The sequence below is a fragment of the Oncorhynchus keta genome, chromosome 14 (genome assembly GCF_023373465.1).
Source record: "Oncorhynchus keta strain PuntledgeMale-10-30-2019 chromosome 14, Oket_V2, whole genome shotgun sequence".
NCBI classification, from domain to species: Eukaryota; Metazoa; Chordata; class Actinopteri; order Salmoniformes; family Salmonidae; genus Oncorhynchus; species Oncorhynchus keta.
Genome location: NC_068434.1, coordinates 8382408 through 8406148, shown reverse-complemented (window position 1 = coordinate 8406148; position 23741 = coordinate 8382408). Strand labels below are relative to the sequence as shown.

General features: G+C 42.6%; 1 protein-coding gene across 1 annotated transcript; it reads right to left on the bottom strand.

Moving 5' to 3' along the window:
* Window positions 1–684: 684 nt before the first annotated feature.
* Window positions 685–23480, bottom strand: ccl19a.1 (chemokine (C-C motif) ligand 19a, tandem duplicate 1). Its single transcript, XM_052460961.1, has 4 exons — window positions 23192–23480; window positions 12924–13047; window positions 3617–3731; window positions 685–1495 (listed from the first exon to the last, which is right to left on the bottom strand). Exons 1-4 carry the CDS (start codon window positions 23256–23258, stop codon window positions 1457–1459), a joined length of 345 nt encoding a protein of 114 aa, XP_052316921.1. The 5' UTR covers window positions 23259–23480; the 3' UTR covers window positions 685–1456.
* Window positions 23481–23741: the final 261 nt, after the last annotated feature.

The window sequence follows — 23741 nt, the reverse complement described above, 5'->3', positions numbered from 1 at the left end:
TTGGACCAGTAACCAGAAGGTTGCAGGATCAAGGTAAAAAAATCTATTGTGCTGCCCCTGAACAGTTGCCTAGTTAAATAAATCTGTCCCATACACTGTGTCTGGGAATCTGGCCCATACACTGTGTCTGGGAATCTGGCCCATACACTGTGTCTGGGAATCTGGCCCATACACTGTGTCTGGGGAATCTGGCCCATACACTGTGTCTGGGAATCTGGCCCAAACACTGTGTCTGGGAATCTGGCCCATACACTGTGTCTGGGAATCTGGCCCATACACTGTGTCTGGGAATCTGGCCCATACACTGTGTCTGGGAATCTGGCCCATACACTGTGTCTGGGAATCTGGCCCATACACTGTGTCTGGGAATCTGGCCCATACACTGTGTCTGGGAATCTGGCCCATACACTGTGTCTGGGAATCTGGCCCATACACTGTGTCTGGGAATCTGGCCCATACACTGTGTCTGGGAATCTGGCCCATACACTGTGTCTGGGAATCTGGCCCATACACTGTGTCTGGGAATCTGGCCCATACACTGTGTCTGGGAATCTGGCCCATACACTGTGTCTGGGAATCTGGCCCATACACTGTGTCTGGGAATCTGGCCCATACACTGTGTCTGGGAATCTGGCCCATACACGATCGTCCTCAAAATATACAGCAATCTGTTCACTCAGAATATTGATTTGGCAAACTCTTTATTGAAAAAACAAAAGGTCCATAAAAAAATAAGAACGTGTCATATACATTGTATATTTAATTCTCTGAGATTTACGTATAGATTAGGCAGATGGGTGTTCTAACCAGCTGCCAGCACCTTGACCCCTGACCTCTAACCCCTGATTTATTCTGATTTCTGATTCTGATTTTATATTATATATATTTTTCTATCTTTATCCTGCGTTGTTGGAATATGACGTGTTAGTAAGAATTTCACTGTTGGAATACAGCTGTTCATGAAGCATGTGACAAATAAAGTTGTATTTGATGACAAAATTAGTCCGGGATCTAGGAATCTGGTCGTTTCAATTACTTCTGCCATTTTGTTGCTTTTCAAATCACAGACTGTAGCTTTAAGGGTCAGTTCAAATGTGGGGTCAAGGGTCAAAGCCAGTCTACTCTTTTTTTGGAATATTATCATTCGATATTTTGTCACATAAAAATAACACAAAAAAACGTATTCTACGTGAACGTGCCACTGAGAAACAGCATGGTATCTTAAGCAAGATGGTCTATTGGATACGCAAAAGACTGAAGACAGAAGGAAACTTAATTTAAAAAGTGCATTAGTGGTACGAGGAATCACATTTGTCTTTTTTGTCGTTGTATTACTTCTCCCACCCTGTTCTTCACCCACTTGGAAGGTTCTTCTCAGGCTCTGTCATGGTTGTTTTGACCAGGGGGGGTGGAGGTGGTGGTGGTGGTGGTGGTAAGAGGGGCTCTGACAGGGACCTTAGGGACTCTTGTGCATCAGCTTCTTACAGTGTTTAGCCTGCAAACACACAGACACACTTAGAGTTAGGTCACTAGCAAAAGTAAGTTTCTTTTGAATTCCAAAGTTTAGTACTATAGCTACTATATACTGTAATCTATGTAATCTACCCAGTACAATATTTTATGTATTTATTATTTCACCTTTAACCAGGTAAGTTAGTTGAGAACAAGTTCTCATTTACAACTGTGACCTGGCCAAGATAAAGCAAAGCAGAGCGACACAAACAACATCACAGAGCTACACATGGAATAAACAAACATACAGTCAATAATACAGTAGAAGAAAAGAAAGAAAGTCTATATACAGTGTGTGCAAATGGTGTGAGGAGGTAAGGCAATAAAATAGGCCATAGTAGCAAAGTAATTACAGTTTAGCAAATTAACACTGGAGTGATAGATGAGCAGATGATGATGTGCAAGTAGAAATACTGGTGTGCAAAAGAGCAGAAAAGTAAATAAAAACAATATGGGGATGAGGGAGGTAGATTGGATGGGCTATTTACAGAAGGGCTATGTACAGCTGCAGCAATTGGTTAGCTGCTCAGATAGCTGATGTTTAAAGTTAGTGGGGAAATATAAGTCTCCAGCTTCAGCAATTTTTGCAATTTGTTCCAGTCATTGGCAGCAGAGAACTGGAAGGAAAGGCAGCCAAAGTAGGTGTTGGCTTTGGGGATGACCAGTGAGATATACCTGCTGGAGCGCGTGCTACAGGTGGGTGTTGTTATCGTGACCAGTGAGCTGAGATAAGGCGGCGCTTTACCTAGCATAGACTTATAGATGACCTGGAGCCAGTGGTTCTGGCGATGAATATGTAGCGAGGGCCAGCAGACGAGAGCATACAGATCGCATTGGTGGGTGGTTTAAGGGGCTTTGGTGACAAAACGGATGGCACTGTGATAGACTGCATCCAGTTTGCTGAGTAGACTATTGGAAGCTATTTTGTAAATGACATCGCCGAAGTCGAGGATCGGTAGGATAGTCAGTTTTACGAGGGTATGTTTGGCGGCGTGAGTGAAGGAGGCTTTGTTGCGAAATAAGAAGCCAATTCTAGTTTTAATTTTGGATTGGAGATGTTTAATATGAGTCTGGAAAGAGAGTTTACATTCTAGCCAGACACCTAGGTATTTGTAGTTGTCCACATATTCTAAGTCAGAATCGTCCAGAGTAGTGATGCTAGTTGGTCGGGCGGGCGGGTGCGGGCAGTGAACGGTTGAAAAGCATGCATTTGGTTTTACTAGCGTTTAGGAGCAGTTGGAGGCCATGGAAGGAGTGTTGTATGGCATTGAAGCTCGTTTGGAGGTTAGTTAACACAGTGTCCAAAGAAGGGCCAGATGTATACAGAATGGTGTTGTCTGCGTAGAGGTGGATCAGGGAATCACCAGCAGCAAGAGCGACATTGTTGATATATACAGAGAAAAGAGTCGGCCCGAGAATTGAACCCTGTGGTACCCCCATAGAGACTGCCAGAGGTCCGGACAACAGGTCCTCCGATTTGACACACTGAACTCTGTCTGAGAAGTAGTTGGTGAACCAGTCCAGGCAGTCATTTGAGAAATCAAGGCTGTTGAGTCTGCCGATAAGAATGCGGTGATTGACAGAGTCGAAAGCCTTGGCCAGGTCGATGAAGACGGCTACTCTATACTGCAGTCTATGTCAAATCAAATCAAATCAAAGTTTATTTGTCACGTGCGCCTATTACAACAGGTGTAGTAGACCTTACAGTGAAATGCTGAATACAACAGGTGTAGTAGACCTTACAGTAAAATGCTGAATACAACAGGTGTAGTAGACCTTACAGTGAAATGCTGAATACAACAGGTGTAGTAGACCTTACAGTGAAATGCTGAATACAACAGGTGTAGTAGACCTTACAGTGAAATGCTGAATACAACAGGTGTAGTAGACCTATGTACGTGACTATGCATGTATGATAAACAGAGAGTAGCAGTAGCGTAAAGGAGGGGATTGGCGGGTGGAGGGTGGCGTGTGGCGGGACACAATGCAGATATTCCCGGTATGTAATCTTCACAGTACTATATCTACTATACACTGTAATCTATGTAATCTACATACACATTGCTTGTAATCCACATACACATTTGGCTTGTAAGGACGTTACCTTGAAGTTGGTTTCGTGGCATTTCTTGATGAGGCGGTCCATGAGATTCATCAGGTCTGTAACCCAGGTGGGGTCAGTGGGAGCACACAGCTTGAGTCCCCTCCTGGTAGTGAAGCTGCAGTAAGGAATGAGAGGGGAGACAGGTTACAAGGAGGTACAGAGTAAGGAATGAGAGGGGAGAAAGGTTACAGGGAGGTATGGAGAGTAAGGAATATGCTGGGATCAAACTCCTGCTACTGGCATAGCCGTGGGAAGTAGGGGTGCTGAGGGTGCCAGCAGCACCCCCTGAAAAATCTGAATTTCAAAAAAAAAAGTATTTTTAGAAAAATGTATATTTTTCCAAAAGTAGTCCACTGGGCCTGTACTAGTATTAGCAGACCGATATAGTTGTCTGTTGCATGGGCAAAAACGTTTTTTCATCATCTCAGCTTTGACAAAAAAAAGGTAGCTGTATAATTAAGGACAGTATCTTGCAGGATTTAATAGTTGTAATTGTAAGAGTTGTTGCCCTGTCCCTTTCTCTGTGATGTCATTCTAATGTAATCCAGAAAGAACAAAACCCTGTCCCTGTCTCTGTGATGTCATTCTAATGTAATCCAGAAAGAACAAAACCCTGTCCCTGTCTCTGTGATGTCATTCTAATGTAATCCAGAAAGAACAAAACCCTGTCCCTTTCTCTGTGATGTCATTCTAATGGAATCCAGAAAGAACAAAACCCTGTCCCTTTCTCTGTGATGTCATTCTAATGTAATCCAGAAAGAACAAAACCCTGTCCCTTTCTCTGTGATGTCATTCTAATGTAATCCAGAAAGAACAAAACCCTGTCCCTTTCTCTGCTATTGTCATTCTAATGTAATCCAGAAAGAACAAAACCCTGTCCCTTTCTCTGTGATGTCATTCTAATGGAATCCATAAAGAACAAAACCCTGTCCCTTTCTCTGCTATTGTCATTCTAATGGGATCCAGAAAGAACAAAACCCTGTCCCTTTCTCTGTGATGTCATTCTAATGTAATCCAGAAAGAACAAAACCCTGTCCCTTTCTCTGTGATGTCATTCTAATGTAATCCAGAAAGAACAAAACCCTGTCCCTTTCTCTGCTATTGTCATTCTAATGGGATCCAGAAAGAACAAAACCCTGTCCCTTTCTCTGCTATTGTCATTCTAATGGGATCCAGAAAGAACAAAACCCTGTCCCTTTCTCTGTGATGTCATTCTAATGTAATCCAGAAAGAACAAAACCCTGTCCCTTTCTCTGTGATGTCATTCTAATGTAATCCAGAAAGAACAAAACCCTGTCCCTGTCTCTGTGATGTCATTCTAATGTAATCCAGAAAGAACAAAACCCTGTCCCTGTCTCTGTGATGTCATTCTAATGTAATCCAGAAAGAACAAAACCCTGTCCCTGTCTCTGTGATGTCATTCTAATGTAATCCATAAAGAACAAAACCCTGTCCCTGTCTCTGTGATGTCATTCTAATGTAATCCATAAAGAACAAAACCCTGTCCCTTTCTCTGCTATTGTCATTCTAATGTAATCCAGAAAGAACAAAACCCTGTCTCTGTCTCTGTGATGTCATTCTAATGTAATCCATAAAGAACAAAACCCTGTCCCTTTCTCTGTGATGTCATTCTAATGTAATCCATAAAGAACAAAACCCTGTCCCTTTCTCTGCTATTGTCATTCTAATGTGATCCATAAAGCACAAAACCCTGTCTCTTTCTCTGCTATTGTCATTCTAATGTAATCCAGAAAGAACAAAACCCTGTCTCTTTCTCTGCTATTGTCATTCTAATGTAATCCAGAAAGAACAAAACCCTGTCCCTTTCTCTGCTATTGTCATTCTAATGTAATCCAGAAAGAACAAGACCCTGTCCCTTTCTCTGCTAATTGTCATTCTAATGTAATCCAGAAAGAACAAAACCCTGTCCCTTTCTCTGTGATGTCATTCTAATGGAATCCATAAAGAACAAAACCCTGTCCCTTTCTCTGTGATGTCATTCTAATGTAATCCAGAAATAACAAAACCCTGTCCCTTTCTCTGCTATTGTCATTCTAATGTAATCCAGAAAGAACAAAACCCTGTCCCTTTCTCTGTGATGTCATTCTAATGGAATCCAGAAAGAACAAAACCCTGTCCCTTTCTCTGCTATTGTCATTCTAATGTAATCCAGAAAGAACAAAACCCAGTCCCTTTCTCTGTGATGTCATTCTAATGTAATCCAGAAAGAACAAGACCCTGTCCCTTTCTCTGCTAATTGTCATTCTAATGTAATCCAGAAAGAACAAAACCCTGTCCCTTTCTCTGTGATGTCATTCTAATGGAATCCATAAAGAACAAAACCCTGTCCCTTTCTCTGTGATGTCATTCTAATGTAATCCAGAAATAACAAAACCCTGTCCCTTTCTCTGTGATGTCATTCTAATGGAATCCATAAAGAACAAAACCCTGTCCCTTTCTCTGCTATTGTCATTCTAATGTTATCCAGAAAGAACAAAACCCTGTCCCTTTCTCTGTGATGTCATTCTAATGGAATCCAGAAAGAACAAAACCCTGTCCCTTTCTCTGCTATTGTCATTCTAATGTTATCCAGAAAGAACAAAACCCTGTCCCTTTCTCTGTGATGTCATTCTAATGTAATCCAGAAAGAACAAAACCCTGTCCCTTTCTCTGTGATGTCATTCTAATGGAATCCAGAAAGAACAAAACCCTGTCCCTTTCTCTGTGATGTCATTCTAATGGAATCCATAAAGAACAAAACCCTGTCCCTTTCTCTGTGATGTCATTCTAATGTAATCCAGAAATAACAAAACCCTGTCCCTTTCTCTGTGATGTCATTCTAATGTAATCCAGAAAGAACAAAACCCTGTCCCTTTCTCTGTGATGTCATTCTAATGGAATCCATAAAGAACAAAACCCTGTCCCTTTCTCTGTGATGTCATTCTAATGTAATCCAGAAAGAACAAAACCCTGTCCCTTTCTCTGTGATGTCATTCTAATGGAATCCAAAAAGAACAAAACCCTGTCCCTTTCTCTGCTATTGTCATTCTAATGTAATCCAGAAAGAACAAAACCCTGTCTCTTTCTCTGATGTCATTCTAATGTAATCCAGAAAGAACAAAACCCTGTCCCTTTCTCTGTGATGTCATTCTAATGTAATCCAGAAAGAACAAAACCCTGTCTCTTTCTCTGTGATGTCATTCTAATGTAATCCAAAAAGAACAAAACCCTGTCGTCAAACATTTACATCTAAAAGGTGTAAAGTTATGGGCAATGACACAAGACATCTACATTAAATTAAATATATTTCTTGATCAAATCATATGAAAAACAACCACTTTTTGTGCAGCATTATTATTTTTATTTTATTTTTAATTTTACCTTCATTTAACTAGGGAAGTCAGTTAAGAACAAATTCTTATTTTCAATGACGGCCTAGGAACAGTGGGTTAACTGCCTGGCAGAACAACAGATTTGTACCTTGTCAGCACGGGGGTTTGAACTTGCAACCTTACAGTTACTAGTCCATCACTCTAACCACTAGGCTACCCTTACCATCCATGCAAACAGTGGAGGCTCCTCAGAGGATGAAGGGGAGGACCATCCTCCTCAGTGAATTTCAGTGAATTTCATTTAAGTAAAACATTTAAAAAGTTTTCCTTTGTAGATGAAACTATACTAAATATAATCACATTTCACCATTTAATTGATTCAAACCCTATTTTGCAATTAAAGTCTACAGTAGCATCAACAGAACTCTGTAGGGTAGCACTATAGTGTAGCCGGAGGACAGCTAGCTTCCGTCCTCCTCTGGGTACATTGACTTCAATACAAAACCTAGGAGGCTCATGGTTCTCACCCCCATCCATAGACTTACACCGTAATTAAGGCAACCTCCGGAGAACGTCTTCCAAGCTATCAAAGCTCTTGCAGCATGAATTTACATGTTGTCCACCCAATCAAAGGATGAGAAAACAAATCTAGTACTGAAAGCATAAACTACAGCTAACTAGTTGACTCAAAGAGAGAGAAAGACAACAGTTTTGAACAAATTAATATCTTCCAAAATGAAGGAGAATTAAATGAATGAGAGTCATCTAATATGCTGTATTCAAAATAAGGTCATGCTCATGGAAAAATAAGTGTCCTCCCTCACTGACCGCCACTGCTTACAAACCACTTAATGTAAATGTCATTACTGTATTGTACATACAGTTGATGTCAGAAGTTTACATACACTTAGGTTGAAGTCAACAAAAACAAACTATAGTTTTGGCAAGTCGGTTAAGACTCTGATCAGGCCCTACACCCAAACAAGGGCACTGCGTTCATCCACCTCTGGCCTGCTCGCCTCCCTACCACTGAGGAAGTACAGTTCCCGCTCAGCCCAGTCAAAACTGTTCGCTGCTCTGGCCCCCCAATGGTGGAACAAACTCCCTCACGACGCCAGGACAGCGGAGTCAATCACCACCTTCCGGAGACACCTGAAACCCCACCTCTTCAAGGAATACCTAGGATAGGGTAAGTAATCCTCCCTCACCCCCCCTAAAAGATTTAGATGCACTATTGTAAGTGGCTGTTCCACTGGATGTCATAAGGTGTATGCACCAATTTGTAAGTCGCTCTGGATAAGAGCGTCTGCTAAATGACTTAAATGTAAATGTAAATGTAAGACATCTACTTTGTGCATGACACAAGTCATTTTTCAAACAATTGTTTACAGATATATTATTTCACTTATAATGAATTCACTGTATCACAATGCCGTGGGTCAGAAGTTTACATACACATACAATGTTTCAGATCATCAAACAATGCTTTATATTACACAAAGATAACCCAAGAAAACGCAAAATGCAGTTTTTAAGTGAAAATGTAGTTTATTAAAAGGAAAAAAGCTATCCAAACCTTCATGGCCCTATGTTACAAAATAATTGCCTACCCATTGTTAAATCATGAATTTACTGTGTTTATTAATCACATTTTTTGGAAAGCTGAGTTCAATTTCACTAGCCACACCCAGGCCTGATTACTGCCAGACCTGTTGAATCAAGAATCGTCTAACATTGAAGTAGGCTAAAAGATCTCAAAAAGCAAGACATCATGCCGCGATCCAAAGGAATTCAGGAACAGATGATAAACAAAGGAATTGACATCTATCAGTCTGGAAAGGGTTACAAAGTCATTTCTAAAGCTTTGGGACTCCAGTGAACCACGGTGAGAGCCATTACACACAAATAGAGAAAATCTGGAAGAGTGGTGAACCTTCCCAGGAGTGGCCGGCTGACCAAAATGACCCCAAGAGCACAGCGACGACTCATCCAAGAGGTCACAAAAGAACCCATAACAACATCTAAAGAACTGCAGGCCTCACTTGCCTCAGTTAAGGTCAGTATTCATGAGTATTTATTTATTCAACCATAAGAAAGAGACTGGGCAAAAATGGCATCCATCACAGAGTTCCAAGGCGAAAACCACTGCTGACCAAAAATCAAAATAAAAGCCTGTCTCACTTTTGGCAAAAAACATCTTGATGATCCCCAAGACTTTTGGGAAAATATTCTGTGGACTGACGACTTTTTGGAAGGTGTGTGTCCCGTTACATCTGGCGTAAAAGTAACACAGCATTTCAGATAAAGAACATCATACCAACAGTCAGACATGGTGGTGGTGGTGTTGGTGGTGGTGGTGGTGGTGGTGGTGGTGGTGGTGGTGGTAGTGTGATGGTCTGGGGCTGCTTTGCTGCTTCAAGATCTGGACAACTTGCTTTGATTGATGGAACCATGAATTCTGCTCTCTACCAAAAACTCCTGAAGGAGATTGTCCGGCCATCAGTTCATGACCTGAAGCTGAAGCGCACTTGGGTTCTGCAGCAGGACAATGATCCAAAACACACCAGCAAGTCCACCTCTGAATGGGTTAAAAACTGCATTTTGTGTTTACTTGGGTTATCTTTGTGTAATATTTAAATTTGTTTGATGATGTGGAACATTTAAGTGTGACAGATATGAAGGGAAAAAAAGGAAATCAGGAAGGAAATGCTTGTTTCCCTCACTGTATATCCACAGTAAAACGAGTCCGATATCGACATAACCTGAAAGGCCGCTCAGCAAGGAAGAAGCCACTGCTCCAAAATCGCCATAAAAAAAGCCAGATTACAGTTTCCAACTGCACATGGAGACAAAGATCGTTCTTTTGGAGAAATGTCCTCTTGTCTGATGAAACAAAAATAGAATTGTTTGGCCATAATCACCATCTTTATGTTTGGAGGAAAAAGGGGGATGCTTGAAGCACGGGGGTGGCAGCATCATGTTGTGGGGGTGCTTTGCTACAAGAGGAACTGGTGCACTTCACAAAATAGATGGCATCATGATGTAGGAAAATTATGTGGATATATTGAAGCAACATCTCAAGACATCAGTCAGAAAGTTCAAGCTTGGTCGGAAATGGGTCTTCCAAATGGTCAATGACCCCAAAAATACTTCCAAAGTTGTGGCAAAATGGCTTAAGCACAATGAAGTCACTGTATTGGAGTGGCCATCACAAAGCCCTGACCTCAATCCTATTGAAAATTTGTGGACAGAACTGAAAAAGTGTGTGCGAGCAAGGATTCCTACAAACCTGACTCAGTTACACCAGCTCTGTCAGGAGGAATGGGACAAAATTCCCCAAACTTATTGTGGGAAGCTTGTGGAAGGCTACCCGAAACGTTTGACCCAAGTTAAACAATTTAAAGGCAATGCTACCAAATACTAATTGAGTGTATGTAAACTTCTGACCCAGTGAAATGTGATGAAAGAAATAAAAGCTGAAATAAATAATTTTCTCTACTATTATTCTGACATTTCACATTCTTAAAATAAAGTGGTGATCCTAACTGACCTAAGACAGGGAATTTTTACGAGGATTAAATGTCAGACATTGTGAAAAACTGAGTTTAAATGTATTTGGCTAAGGTATATGTTAACTTCCGACTTCAACTGTAGGCTGGTCATCTAGGTTTGTACCTGTAGTCTTTCCATCACCGTGACGATAAAACAATGACCAATCCAGTAATTGAGTACAATGAGACAATGAGACAACAAGTTGTTAATGATGATGTGGCTCAGTTGATAGAGTGCATGGTGCTTGCACCGCTAGGATTGTCGATTCGGTTCCTAAAGGGGGACCAGTATGAACATGTATGCAGTTTCTCTGGATATGAGGGAGTCTACTAGAATGGAAGGAATAGACCATTTTAGTTTTCACATAGAAATAGTTTGCATTTGCCAGGGCCTCACGGGTGGCTCAGTGGATAAGGGCGCTGTACTGCAGCGCCAGCTGTGCCATCAGAGGCCGCGACCGGGAGGTCCATGGGACAATGCACAATTGGCCTAGCTTCGTCTGGGTTAGGGAGGGCTTGGTCCTTGTCTCATCGCGCACCAGCAACTCCTGTGGTGTTTCCTCCGACACATTGGTGTGGTTGGCTTCCGGGTTGGATGCGCGCTGTGTTAAGAAGCAGTGCGGCTTGGTTGGGTTGTGTATCGGAGGATGCATGACTTTCAACCTTCGTCTCTCCCAAGCCCGTACGGGAGTTGTAGCGATGAGACAAGATAGTAGCTACTACAACAATTGGATACCACAAAATTGGGGAGAAAAAAGGGTAAAATTAAAAAAAAAAAAAGAAAGTATTTCAAGAACCTGGAAAACATATATCAAGCAAGTATTCTTTCACAAACGTTGTGCACTTGTCTAGTCCTGTAGTAGTGGACAGATATATAGACATCTTCAGCAAATCCCCTCCAGTACCTCCCAAACTACCATTGCTATGGCTACTGGGGGGCATGTGTAGTCTTGTCGGCAGTGCTACCACTACTAGACAATGCTTCAGAAAGGTTGCTGCTATAGACCTACCACGTACTGTACGGACTAGACAATACAACACCTTAATTGATTAGCATTATGTAAGTAGACAGGGTAAGGTATAAGCAAGATATACGGAACAAAATATAAACGCAACATGTAAAGTGTTGGTGCCATTTTTCGTGTGTTGAAATAAAAGGTTCCATACGCACAAAAAAAATCTTATTTCTCTCAAATGTGTTTATATTCCTGTTAGTAAGCATTTCTCCTTTGCCAAGATAATCCATCAATAAGATGATTAAACAGGATGATGGTTGCATAGGTGCACTTTGTGCTGGGGGACAATAAAAGGCCACTTTAAAATGTGCAGTTTTGTCACACAACACAATGCCACAGATCTCTCAAGTTTTGAGGGAACGTCCAATTGGCATGTTGACTGCAGTAATGTTCAACAGAGCAGTTGCCAGAGAATTGAATGTTCATTTCTCTACCATAAGCCTCCTCCAATGTAATTCAGATAAACAGGGGGATGTCTTTTTTTCTCATTTTCGCAGTACATCCAACCAGCCTCACCACCGCAGACCACGTGTAACCATGCCAGCCCAATACCTCCAAATCCGGCTTCTTCACATGTGGGATCGTCTGAGGAGGGGGAGGGGGGTGCTGAGGAGTTTTTCTGTCTGTATTTAAGCCCTTTTGTGGGGAAAAACTCATTCTGATTGGCTGGACCAGGCTCCTAAGTGGGTGGGCCTATGCCCTCCTAGTCCCACCTATGGCTCCTAGGCCCATCCATAGATTAGGGCCTAATTAATGCATTTCAATTGACTGGTTTCCTGCTATGAACTGTAAGACAGTAAAGTCTTTTAAATTGTTCCATGTTGCATTTATGTTTTTGTTAAGTATAATAACAGCCCTTGCTTTCTTATAAGGCATGTGGAGTTATCACCATATTTCTTATACCAAATCAAATCAAATTGCATTTGTCACAAACACATGGTTAGCAGATGTTAATGCGAGTGTTTGCGAAATGCTTGTGCTTCTAGTTCCGACAATACAGTAATACCTATACAATCCTCTCAACTCCACAGTGGGTGGTCGTTGTAAATCCAAACCAATGAATTGTTTGGCCATACCACTGAGGAAGTACAGTTCCCGCTCAGCCCAGTCAAAACTGTTCGCTGCTCTGGCCCCCCAATGGTGGAACAAACTCCCTCACGACACGCCAGGACAGCGGAGTCAATCACCACCTTCCGGAGACACCTGAAACCCCACCTCTTTAAGGAATACCTAGGATAGGATAAAGTAATCCTTCTCACCCCCCTTAAAAGATTTAGATGCACTATTGTAAAGTGGCTGTTCCACTGGATGTCATAAGGTGAATGCACCAATTGTAAGTCGCTCTGGATAAGAGCGTCTGCTAAATGACTTAAATGTAAATGTAATGAAATACACGTTTTTCACTTACACCACAGCGTTGATGGAGCAGCCTTGACCTCTGACCTGAGGCTGGTAACCTATGACAACGTGTCTAGGGACCTCTCTCTGACTGACCGTCAGACAGCAGTCCATCACCATCTGGCCCCGAGTCACTGAGAGAGAAGAGAAAGAGAAGGTAAAAAACATTGAACCTTCAAAATAAAAGTTTAAAACAATCAAACAGTCAGCAGATAATTCAACAACAAATAACGGATAACACTTTTTACAATAAGATTTCATTTGTAAAGGGCTTTATAAAGGGGTTATTATATATTTTTTTTTAATCGATTATTTGATCATATGTAAATGCATTATAAACCATTAATAAATGGTTATAAATTATTGGTAAAAATAGTTCAATAACTGACCAAAGAGTAAGCCAATATTTATGTCCAGTTACTAACCATTTTATAACTTACAAACGCTTATAATATTGAACCCTCGTGTCTCATCATGCATCCTTATTTTCAATAGTTGCACAGTTGAACAATCGTTATTTTCTCCCTTTTTTAGTGTGATGTAATAGGTGCTCTGTCCCAGGAATAGAAGAGCTTGGTTTTCATGATGCGTCTACATCCAGAACACGATTCAATCATCATTCCTAATTCCTTACCAGATTATATCAACACGCTTAACCACTTCTCTGTGATAGTCCAAGTATGGTGAACGCTCTGGTGTGAAATGGAAACCGTAATATCACTGGATGGTGAAACAACGGAGGAGTCATCCTTGTTATTGATACCCAGGGCTGTGGCAGTCATGTTATTGATACCCAGGGCTGTGGCAGTCATGTTATTGATACCCAGGGCTGTGGCAGTCATGTTATTGATACCCAAGGCTGTGGCAGTCATGTTATTGATACCCAGGGCTGTGGCAGTCATGTTATTGATACCCAGGGCTGTGGCAGTCATGTTATTGATACCCAGGGCTGTGGCAGTCATGTTATTGATACCCAGGGCTGTGGCAGTCATGTTATTGATACCCAGGGCTGTGGCAGTCATGTTATTGATACCCAGGGCTGTGGCAGTCATGTTATTGATACCTAGGGCTGTGGCAGTCATGTTATTGATACCTAGGGCTGTGTCAGTCATGGTATTGATACCCAGGGCTGTGGCAGTCATGTTATTGATACCTAGAGCTGTGGCAGTCATGTTATTGATACCCAGGGCTGTGGCAGTCATGTTATTGATACCCAGGGCTGTGGCAGTCATGTTATTGATACCTAGGGCTGTGGCAGTCATGTTATTGATACCTAGGGCTGTGGCAGTCATGTTATTGATACCCAGGGCTGTGGCAGTCATGTTATTGATATCCAAGGCTGTGGCAGTCATGTTATTGATACCCAGGGCTGTGGCAGTCATGTTATTGATACCCAGGGCTGTGGCAGTCATGTTATTGATACCTAGGGCTGTGGCAGTCATGTTATTGATACCCAAGGCTGTGGCAGTCATGTTATTGATACCCAGGGCTGTGGTAGTCATGTTATTGATACCCAGGGCTGTGGCAGTCATGTTATTGATACCCAGGGCTGTGGCAGTCATGTTATTGATACCCAGGGCTGTGGCAGTCATGTTATTGATACCCAGGGCTGTGGCAGTCATGACATTTTGTCAGCCTGTGATTTTTATGCAAATAACTGCCGGTCTCATTGTAAGTGATCATTAGTTAACATAAACATGTTTAGCATCTCCTGCCTTCCACGCAGTCTAGAAGCCACTGACGAGGAACCTTTAGAACATCTACAGTCTACAAGCCACTGATGAGGAACCTATAGAACATCTACAGTCTACAAGCCACTGATGAGGAACCTATAGAACATCTCCAGTCTACAAGCCACTGACGAGGAACCTTTAGAACATCTACAGTCTACTGATGAGGAAAGCCACTACAAGCCACGAGGAACCTTTAGAACATCTATAGTCTACAAGCCACTGATGAGGAACCTATAGAACATCTACAGTCTACAAGCCACTGACGAGGAACCTATAGAACATCTACAGTCTACAAGCCACTGATGAGGAACCTTTAGAACATCTACAGTCTACAAGCCACTGATGAGGAACCTATAGAACATCTACAGTCTACAAGCCACTGACGAGGAACCTATAGAACATCTACAGTCTACAAGCCACTGATGAGGAACCTATAGAACATCTACAGTCTACAAGCCAATGATGAGGAACCTATAGAACATCTACAGTCTACAAGCCACTGACGAGGAACCTATAGAACATCTCCAGTCTACAAGCCACTGACGAGGAACCTTTAGAACATCTACAGTCTACAAGCCACTGATGAGGAACCGTTAGAACATCTACAGTCTACAAGCCACTGACGAGGAACCTTTAGAACATCTATAGTCTACAAGCCACTGATGAGGAACCTATAGAACATCTACAGTCTACAAGCCACTGACGAGGAACCTATAGAACATCTACAGTCTACAAGCCACTGATGAGGAACCTTTAGAACATCTACAGTCTACAAGCCACTGATGAGGAACCTATAGAACATCTACAGTCTACAAGCCACTGACGAGGAACCTATAGAACATCTACAGTCTACAAGCCACTGATGAGGAACCTATAGAACATCTACAGTCTACAAGCCAATGATGAGGAACCTATAGAACATCTACAGTCTACAAGCCACTGACGAGGAACCTTTAGAACATCTACAGTCTACAAGCCACTGATGAGGAACCTTTAGAACATCTACAGTCTACAAGCCACTGATGAGGAACCTATAGAACATCTACAGTCTACAAGCCACTGATGAGGAACCTATAGAACATCTACAGTCTACAAGCCACTGACGAGGAACCTTTAGAACATCTACAGTCTACAAGCTACTGATGAGGAACCTTTAGAACATCTACAGTCTACAAGCCACTGACGAGGAACCTTTAGAACATCTACAGTCTACAAGCCACTGATGAGGAACCTTTAGAACATCTACAGTCTACAAGCCACTGACGAGGAACCTTTAGAACATCTACAGTCTACAAGCCACTGACGAGGAACCTTTAGAACATCTACAGTCTACAAGCCACTGATGAGGAACCTATAGAACATCTACAGTCTACAAGCCACTGACGAGGAAACTTTAGAACATCTACAGTCTACAAGCCACTGACGAGGGACCTATAGAACATCTACATTTTAAAAAGTCTAATAAATCTATTTAATATAACCTACACCTTCACAATAAATCCATGATTTATTTTAGACAGGTCTAAAGAAACATTATATGAAGTAAAATGTAGTCTATTTCAGAAGAACAGAAGAGCATACTCTGAGTTGTCCTTATGTTTTGTCCTGATCTGGCTTTGTCATATGGCTGTGGGCTACGCTAGTTCATTTAGCAGACAAGATTTGCTTAAAATTCCGTGGCATTATTTCATATTATATTATAGTAAGGATGAATACAATTGAACATAGCCGAATGAAATAGAAGGGATATTTTCCCCAAAAGACTATTCTGTGTTGGGCGGTTAACAGAAAACAGGTCCTCCTATCAGAAATGGGTAAAATCACAAAGGAAGCCAGGGGAAAAAAAGCCATATTATTTGTGTTGTTTGCTCTATAACCTGTTAGTTCACATCCCTTGCCACCGTGAAATATAGGCCTAAGGGTCGAGACAAGAAGAAGACACATTGGCAGAATAAATTCAACCACACCTTTGTTTCATCACAAAACCAGAGAACAACATCTGTCCATTTTCTGACTACTGAACAACTATTGATTTAGACCCACGAGAGTTACCCCAAGTCGCAAAGAAAACAGGAGCTGCCTCCACTACTCCAGCAGTTTTTACTTCCATATTTCAACATCATTTAATCACCTACAGTATACTTATGTAACGGATGTGAAATGCTAGCTTAGTTAGCGGTGGTGCGCGCTAAATAGTGTTTCAATCGGTGACGTCACTTGCTCTGAGACCTTGAAGTAGCGGTTCCCCTTTGCTCTGCAAGGGACGCGGCTTTTGTGGAGCGATGGATAACGATGCTTCGCGGGTGACTGTTGTTGATATGTGCAGAGAATCCCTGGTTCGCACCCAGGTTTGGGCGAGGGGACGGTCTAAAGTTATACTGTTACACTTAGTCTAATAGTGACAGCTAAGACAACTAAGATACCAAAAACAATTTAGTCCAATGAAATATAATATGCCTGCCCATGCGACTGTGCATAGCCGTGGGAAGTAGGGGTGCTGAGGTTACCTGGGCCTTTACTAGTCCTGCATTAGCTGACCAATATATTAGTGTAGTGGAGACTAAACTACTTCCTGCATTTACACAGTGCCTTTTTGTAACGGATTTCTTACTCTTCGTCTGAGGAGGAGTAAGGATCGGACCAAATTGCAGTTCCTATGTCTTCCACTAGATGGTAATATGGTCACCGCAACAAAGTGTTGAATCTTCTGTCATGTACTGTATGTAGTGATGAGTACCCAATACTGCCTTTAAGTATGTCTACAATCTTGAGTGAACTCTCAAATCATTTATAAATTATGTATAACTGCTAAAAGTGTACCTTATCCTAAAGTGACAGACCTATAAACATTTATAACTGAGTTATCAACATTTATAAGTGCTAAAAGTATACCTTATTCTAAGGTGGTAATCCACTGACCATTAACAAATGAGTTAGCAACATTTATAACTGCTGAAAATATACATTTAAAGAAAGTGGAAACCTACTGACCATTTATTCATGAGTTAGGCCTATCAATATTTATAACTTCTAAAAATATATCTTAAAAGAAAGTGGAAATATTCTGGACGTTTATGAATGAGTTTCAAACATTTAAAACAGCATATCATCTCCTAAAACATACGAAACAAGAGTAAGAACAAAATGTAATTTAATAGAATGATACATTGGGAAAATAATCGTAATTTCAGTGACTCATTGGTATAGTGAGTAGTCTAGCTAATTCAGATAAACAGGGGGATGTCTTTTTTTTCTCATTTTTACCATTACAAGTCGGAATAGAAATTGACAACAGCTTAACTATTTAAAATACAACATTGGGTCTCATGGTCCCCTTCTGTGTTTTCACAAGGGGAGGCAGGTATCCTAGAAGGGGAGGTAGGTTGCCTAGAAGGGGCGGCAGGTTGCCTCTAGAAAGGGCGGCAGGTATCCTAGAAGGGGTGGCTGGTAGCCTAGAAGGGGCGGTAGGTAGCCTAGAAGGGGCGGCAGGTATCCTAGAAGGGGAGGCAGGTAGCCTAGAAGGGGCAGCAGGTTGCCTCTAGAAGGGGCGGCAGGTAGCCTAGAAGGGGCGGTAGGTAGCCTAGAAGGGGCGGCAGGTATCCTAGAAGGGGCGGCAGGTATCCTAGAAGGGGCGGCAGGTAGCCTAGAAGGGGCGGCAGGTATCCTAGAAGGGGCGGCAGGTTGCCTAGAAGGGGCGGCAGGTTGCCTCTAGAAGGGTGGCAGGTAGCCTAGAAGGGGCGGCAGGTTGCCTAGAAGGGGCGGCAGGTATCCTAGAAGGGGCGGCAGGTAGCCGAGAAGGGGCGGCAGGTATCCTAGAAGGGGCGGCAGGTATCCTAGAAGGGGCGGCAGGATGCCTCTAGAAGGGGCGGCAGGTAGCCTAGAAGGGGCGGCAGGTTGGCTCGAAGGGGCGGCAGGTATCCTAGAAGGGGCGGCAGGTATCCTAGAAGGGGTGGCAGGTTGCCTCTAGAAGGGGCGGCAGGTAGCCTAGAAGGGGCGGCAGGTAGCCTAGAAGGGGCGGCAGGTATCCTAGAAGGGGCGGCAGGTAGCTTAGAAGGGCCAGCAGGTATCCTAGAAGGGGCGGCAGGTAGCCTAGAAGGGGCGGCAGGTATCCTTGAAGGGGCGGCAGATTGCCTCTAGAAGGGGCGGCAGGTAGCCTAGAAGGGGCGGCAGGTTGGCTCGAAGGGGCGGCAGGTATCCTAGAAGGGGCGGCAGGTTGCCTCTAGAAGGGGCGGCAGGTAGCCTAGAAGGGGCGGCAGGTAGCCTAGAAGGGGTGGCAGGTATCCTAGAAGGGGCGGCAGGTAGCCTAGAAGGGGCGGCAGGTAGCCTGGAAGGGGCGGCAGGTATCCTAGAAGGGGCGGCAGGTAGCCTAGAAGGGGCGGCAGGTTGCCTCTAGAAGGGGCGGCAGGTAGCCTAGAAGGGGAGGCAGGTAGCCTAGAAGGGGAGGCAGGTATCCTAGAAGGGGCGGCAGGTTGCCTAGAAGGGGCGGCAGGTAGCCTAGTGGTTAGAGCGATTGGCCAGAAAGGTTGCTAGATCAAATCCTTGAGCTGACAAGGTAAAAATCTGTCATTCAGCTAGCTAAATGTTGATATATTTACTGTTCCCTAGGCACTGGAGATGTGGATGTCAATTAAGGCAGCCCCCCTGCACCTCTCTGATTCAGAGGGGTTGGGTTAAATGTAGAATGTATGTCAATTTAGCGTAGACACTCTAGCTACAGATATCTCTACTATCATGATTTAGGCTTAGCTAGTTATGTTATCCACTGCTAGCTAATAATAATAATAGCTAGCTAGCGTTTAACATTACTTGCTAACACTAATAGCCAGCTACCACTGATTAAAGGGGTTAGCTAGTTATCCCAACTTTTGCTAATACACTAGCCTGTTAGCTAGCTAGAAAGTCAGTTAGTCTTAAAATTGGAACTACTACTGTGCTGACAAAGGATGCTATAGCTAGCTAAATTACCAGCTAACGTTACCTAGCTAAAGACAATACCTGAGTTCAAAGGTTAGATAACTAGCTAGCTAGCGTACTAATCTAAACTAGCCAGCAAACATGATCTACTTCGCTAGCTAACGATATAATGCCAAAGATTATCTCGTGCTAAATCATCTAGCAGAATTTCTACAATCAAAAATATGTTTTAGATTTTACCTAAAGCTAGTTAGCTAGCTAACGTTTCCTAGCTAGCTAGGTAGGACAGAGGTGCTAGCAAACATTCGCTTTGCAGCAGAACTTCTGTATCCAAAAGTGAGACAAATTGCATAGAGAATGTACCCTTTCTCCTCTGTCACCATTTTTTATCTTGTGAGCAATGTTTATTTTGTGCAATCTCTTCCTTCTGGCCTTTACACACGTATCATAGCCACATCCATCCTGATTCTTCACAATGCACTGTGACATGATGTAAGTGTCAACACAAAAATTCGGGGCATGTTCCAGGTTGCCTTTATATCAAGCGCATTTCAAAGATTGTTATCTCTCATCAAAGTTTTGGGAATTTCTCCGAAACTAGCAAACCACTATGGCTTGAGATCTTCAAATGAGGCCTTCATTCCTGCAATAAACAGGTGTACCAACGCATCGTCACGGTTTCAAACGTGGGGCGATTGACACATCGTGGGAGTTTGACCATTGGTTTTGAAAACTCAACCATTTCCGTTCCTGGGACAGAGCAACAATGCATCACACCTAAAAGTGAGAAAATAACTATTGTTTAACTGTGCAACCATTGAAAATTAGACAAGATAGCATTTTATTGAATACAGAAAGAGAGGGGAGGAATAGAAAGATGGAGGTTAAAAAACGATGTGTGAGAAAGAGAGAGAAACAGATGTAGGAAACGGGAGGAGGGAACCTGAGGTGAACAGGCCACACCTTTACAGAGATCAGTGTGTGTGTGCGTGTGCGCATGCGCGTGCCCGTGCCCGTGCGGGACCGCGGGTGTGTGTTTGCCAATGTGTTTCTTTGTGGTAGTGATTGCGTGTCCCCTTTTTTTTGGGGTATCTCAAAACAGAAATATGGTAAAACAGTTTTAAGTTGTGTAAGACTAGATCTGAAATATAATACTCCCTTTACTGTCTCTGATTAGGGATGGCTTGAGTTTCTCAGAATTGATGTCGTTTTAGTTGTGGGAAACAGGGTAATGTCCAATGATTTATCATGGTTATTTCAGTCCAACACACTATTGTGGATGTAGCTGAGCATACATGAACGCAGAGAGGGAGAAAGAAAGTGAGTGAGAGGGAGAAAGAGAGGGAGAGAGGAGAGAGACATGGACAAGGACAGGAAGTGGAGGGAGAGAGCGAGACTTTAAGAGAGCGAGAGAAGTCAGTAGTGTTCATGCTGATTTGACACTATAGTTAGATGATGCATGTTTATCTCTTTTATCTGGCTGGGAATTCCCCTGTAACAACACTACAGACACTAGACAGTCGAACTATATGGTAGTGTTAGGTAATAGCTCGTTCACACACACAAACGTTTGCACGCGCGCACAAACACACGAACACACACACACACACACTCCTTTTCTGTTAACTGAATTCTATTCAATGAGTGCCAACATTTAGTTTCCTGGTGGGAGAGGTGATAACATGAGTTGACGATTCAAGGAGCTCACATGATGACAAAGTATTTTCGTGTGTGTGTGTGTGTGTGTGTGTGTGTGTGTGTGTGTGTGTGTGTGTGTGTGTGTGTGTGTGTGTGTGTGTGTGTGTGTGTGTGTGTGTGTGTGTGTGTGTGTGTGTTTGTGCGCACGTGCAAACGTTTGTGTGTGTGTGTGTGTGTGTGTGTAGCTCATTCGACTAATAATTATTGAGTAACTGGTTCCACAGACTTTTTTAATTACTGAACATTTTCGATCAAAATTAATTTAAACATTTTAAATATTTTAAATTGGCACAATCTACTGCACTGGCCAATCAGAGAGCTCACATAACCATGCATACAGCTACCACGACCCCGCCCGTAGAAAAGATACCAGCCTACATGAGATTTCATCATGTTTAAAACCATGACCAGAGAGAGAGAGTGACTGTCAAAGAATACAGCAAAGAGCTGCTGAGTTTACGTTTTTAAGTTTTTATTCAACATTGTCAACACTGGTTTTGATTCAAAACTATTACATAATATAAAACATGTTTCTCTCTACTTCCACTCACACTGTAATGAATGAGTAGCCAAGTGTATCGACAGCGCTGTGTTTCTATCATTATTAGCATCTCGTCCTGTCTATTTTAATAGGGAGGGATATTATACTTTCTCTGGTCAGAGGAACAACATGAATTTGTGTCTGAAAGCAGATGCGGTGTGACTCGACTTTAGCCATCAGGTGGAAGACGTTGTCCCCTCTCTCTGGTCAGTCTCATCTCTCTCTGGTTAGTCTCACCTCTCTCTGGTTAGTCTCACCTCTCTCTGGTCAGTCTCACCTCTCTCTGGTCAGTCTCACCTCTCTCTGGTCAGTCTCACCTCTCTCTGGTCAGTCTCATCTCTCTCTGGTTAGTCTCACCTCTCTCTGGTCAGTCTCACCTCTCTCTGGTCAGTCTCACCTCTCTCTGGTCAGTCTCACCTCTCTCTGGTCAGTCTCACCTCTCTCTGGTCAGTCTCATCTCTCTCTGGTCAGTCTCACCTCTCTCTGGTCAGTCTCACCTCTCTCTGGTCAGTCTCACCGGAGGACAGGAAGGAGAGAGCAGAGACCGTGAGAGGCGGACGTTCTGCTGTTCTCTCCCTTCCTCCACTGAGACTAATGCCGTGTTCAAAACAATCGGTAATTTGGGGATTTCAGACTTCCGACTTCAGTGAGTTCAAGACAGCTGGGAACTCTGAAAAAAATTGAGATCCGACTGGGAAAAAGTCATCCAACTCAGAATACCAAGTAGGAAACTCGGGTTAGAGCTCCAACGTTACGACCTGAAGATAACTGACATGATTTAAACAAAATAATTCTGAGTTGGAAAAGCTATTTTTTTTCCCAGTCGGAGCTCTTAAGCTTTCCGAGTTCCCAGTTGTTTTGAACGCGGCATTGAACCCACCATGCCCATCAGATGTACAGTGTATTTGATACACTGCCGATTTTGCAGGTTTTCCTACTTACAAAGCATGTAGAGGTCTGTAATTTTTAATCATAGGTACACTTCAACTGTGAGAGACGGAATCTAAAACAAAAATCCAGAAAATAACATTGTATGATTTTTAAGTAATTAATCATACAATGTGATTTTCTGGATTTTTGTTTTAGATCAGGTAAAACTTTGACCGAAAAGTTAAGTAAACAAAAAAAAGACGGGAACCACTTGCTAAATAATAATTAATTGAATCAACTAGATTTTTACAGTCTGTCTGTCTGTCTGTCTGTCTGTCTGTCTGTCTGTCTGTCTGTCTGTCTGTCTGTCTGTCTGTCTGTGTGAGTGTGTCTGTCTGTCTGTGTCAGTGTGTGAGTATCTGTTTATGTTGTTGTAAAGTAATAAACCCACTAATAAAGACATATCTACATCCCGTCATGATGATTAAGTAACCAAGCCGTCCAGTAACTGAGAGGACTTACCTCGGCAGCAGCTGTAGAGGAACAGAACACAGAAGAGGATCTTGGCAATGCCCACGGTAGGCATCATGACTGGTCACCGATAACCTGAGCTGTACTGAGGGGTCTGGACTGGACTCAAGCTGTGTGTCTGAAGATATATATGTGTGTGTGTGTGAGTGAGGATGGCTTCTGGAGAAGGAAGTGTGTGAAGTGTAGATTTAGTCTGTTATTGATGCTATGTAAGTAAGGATTTCCCTGTTGTGTGATGGTTCCTACCCTGCTATTAGCTCTGCTTTGTGATTACACTACCTCCCTGTCCTTATAGGCTCTATCCAGTTTCACTTTTAGTCACACAAACTCCCCATTGGTCTTTTGGTAGTCCTCAGACTGCCCCTCCTACTGGTCATTCATCAACCCACATATATCAAATCAAATCAAATCCAATTTTATTTGTCACATACACATGGTTAGCAGATGTTAATGCGAGTGTAGCGAAATGCTTGTGCTTCTAGTTCCGACAATGCAGTAATAACCAACAAGTAATCTAGCTAAGAATTCCAAAACTACTACC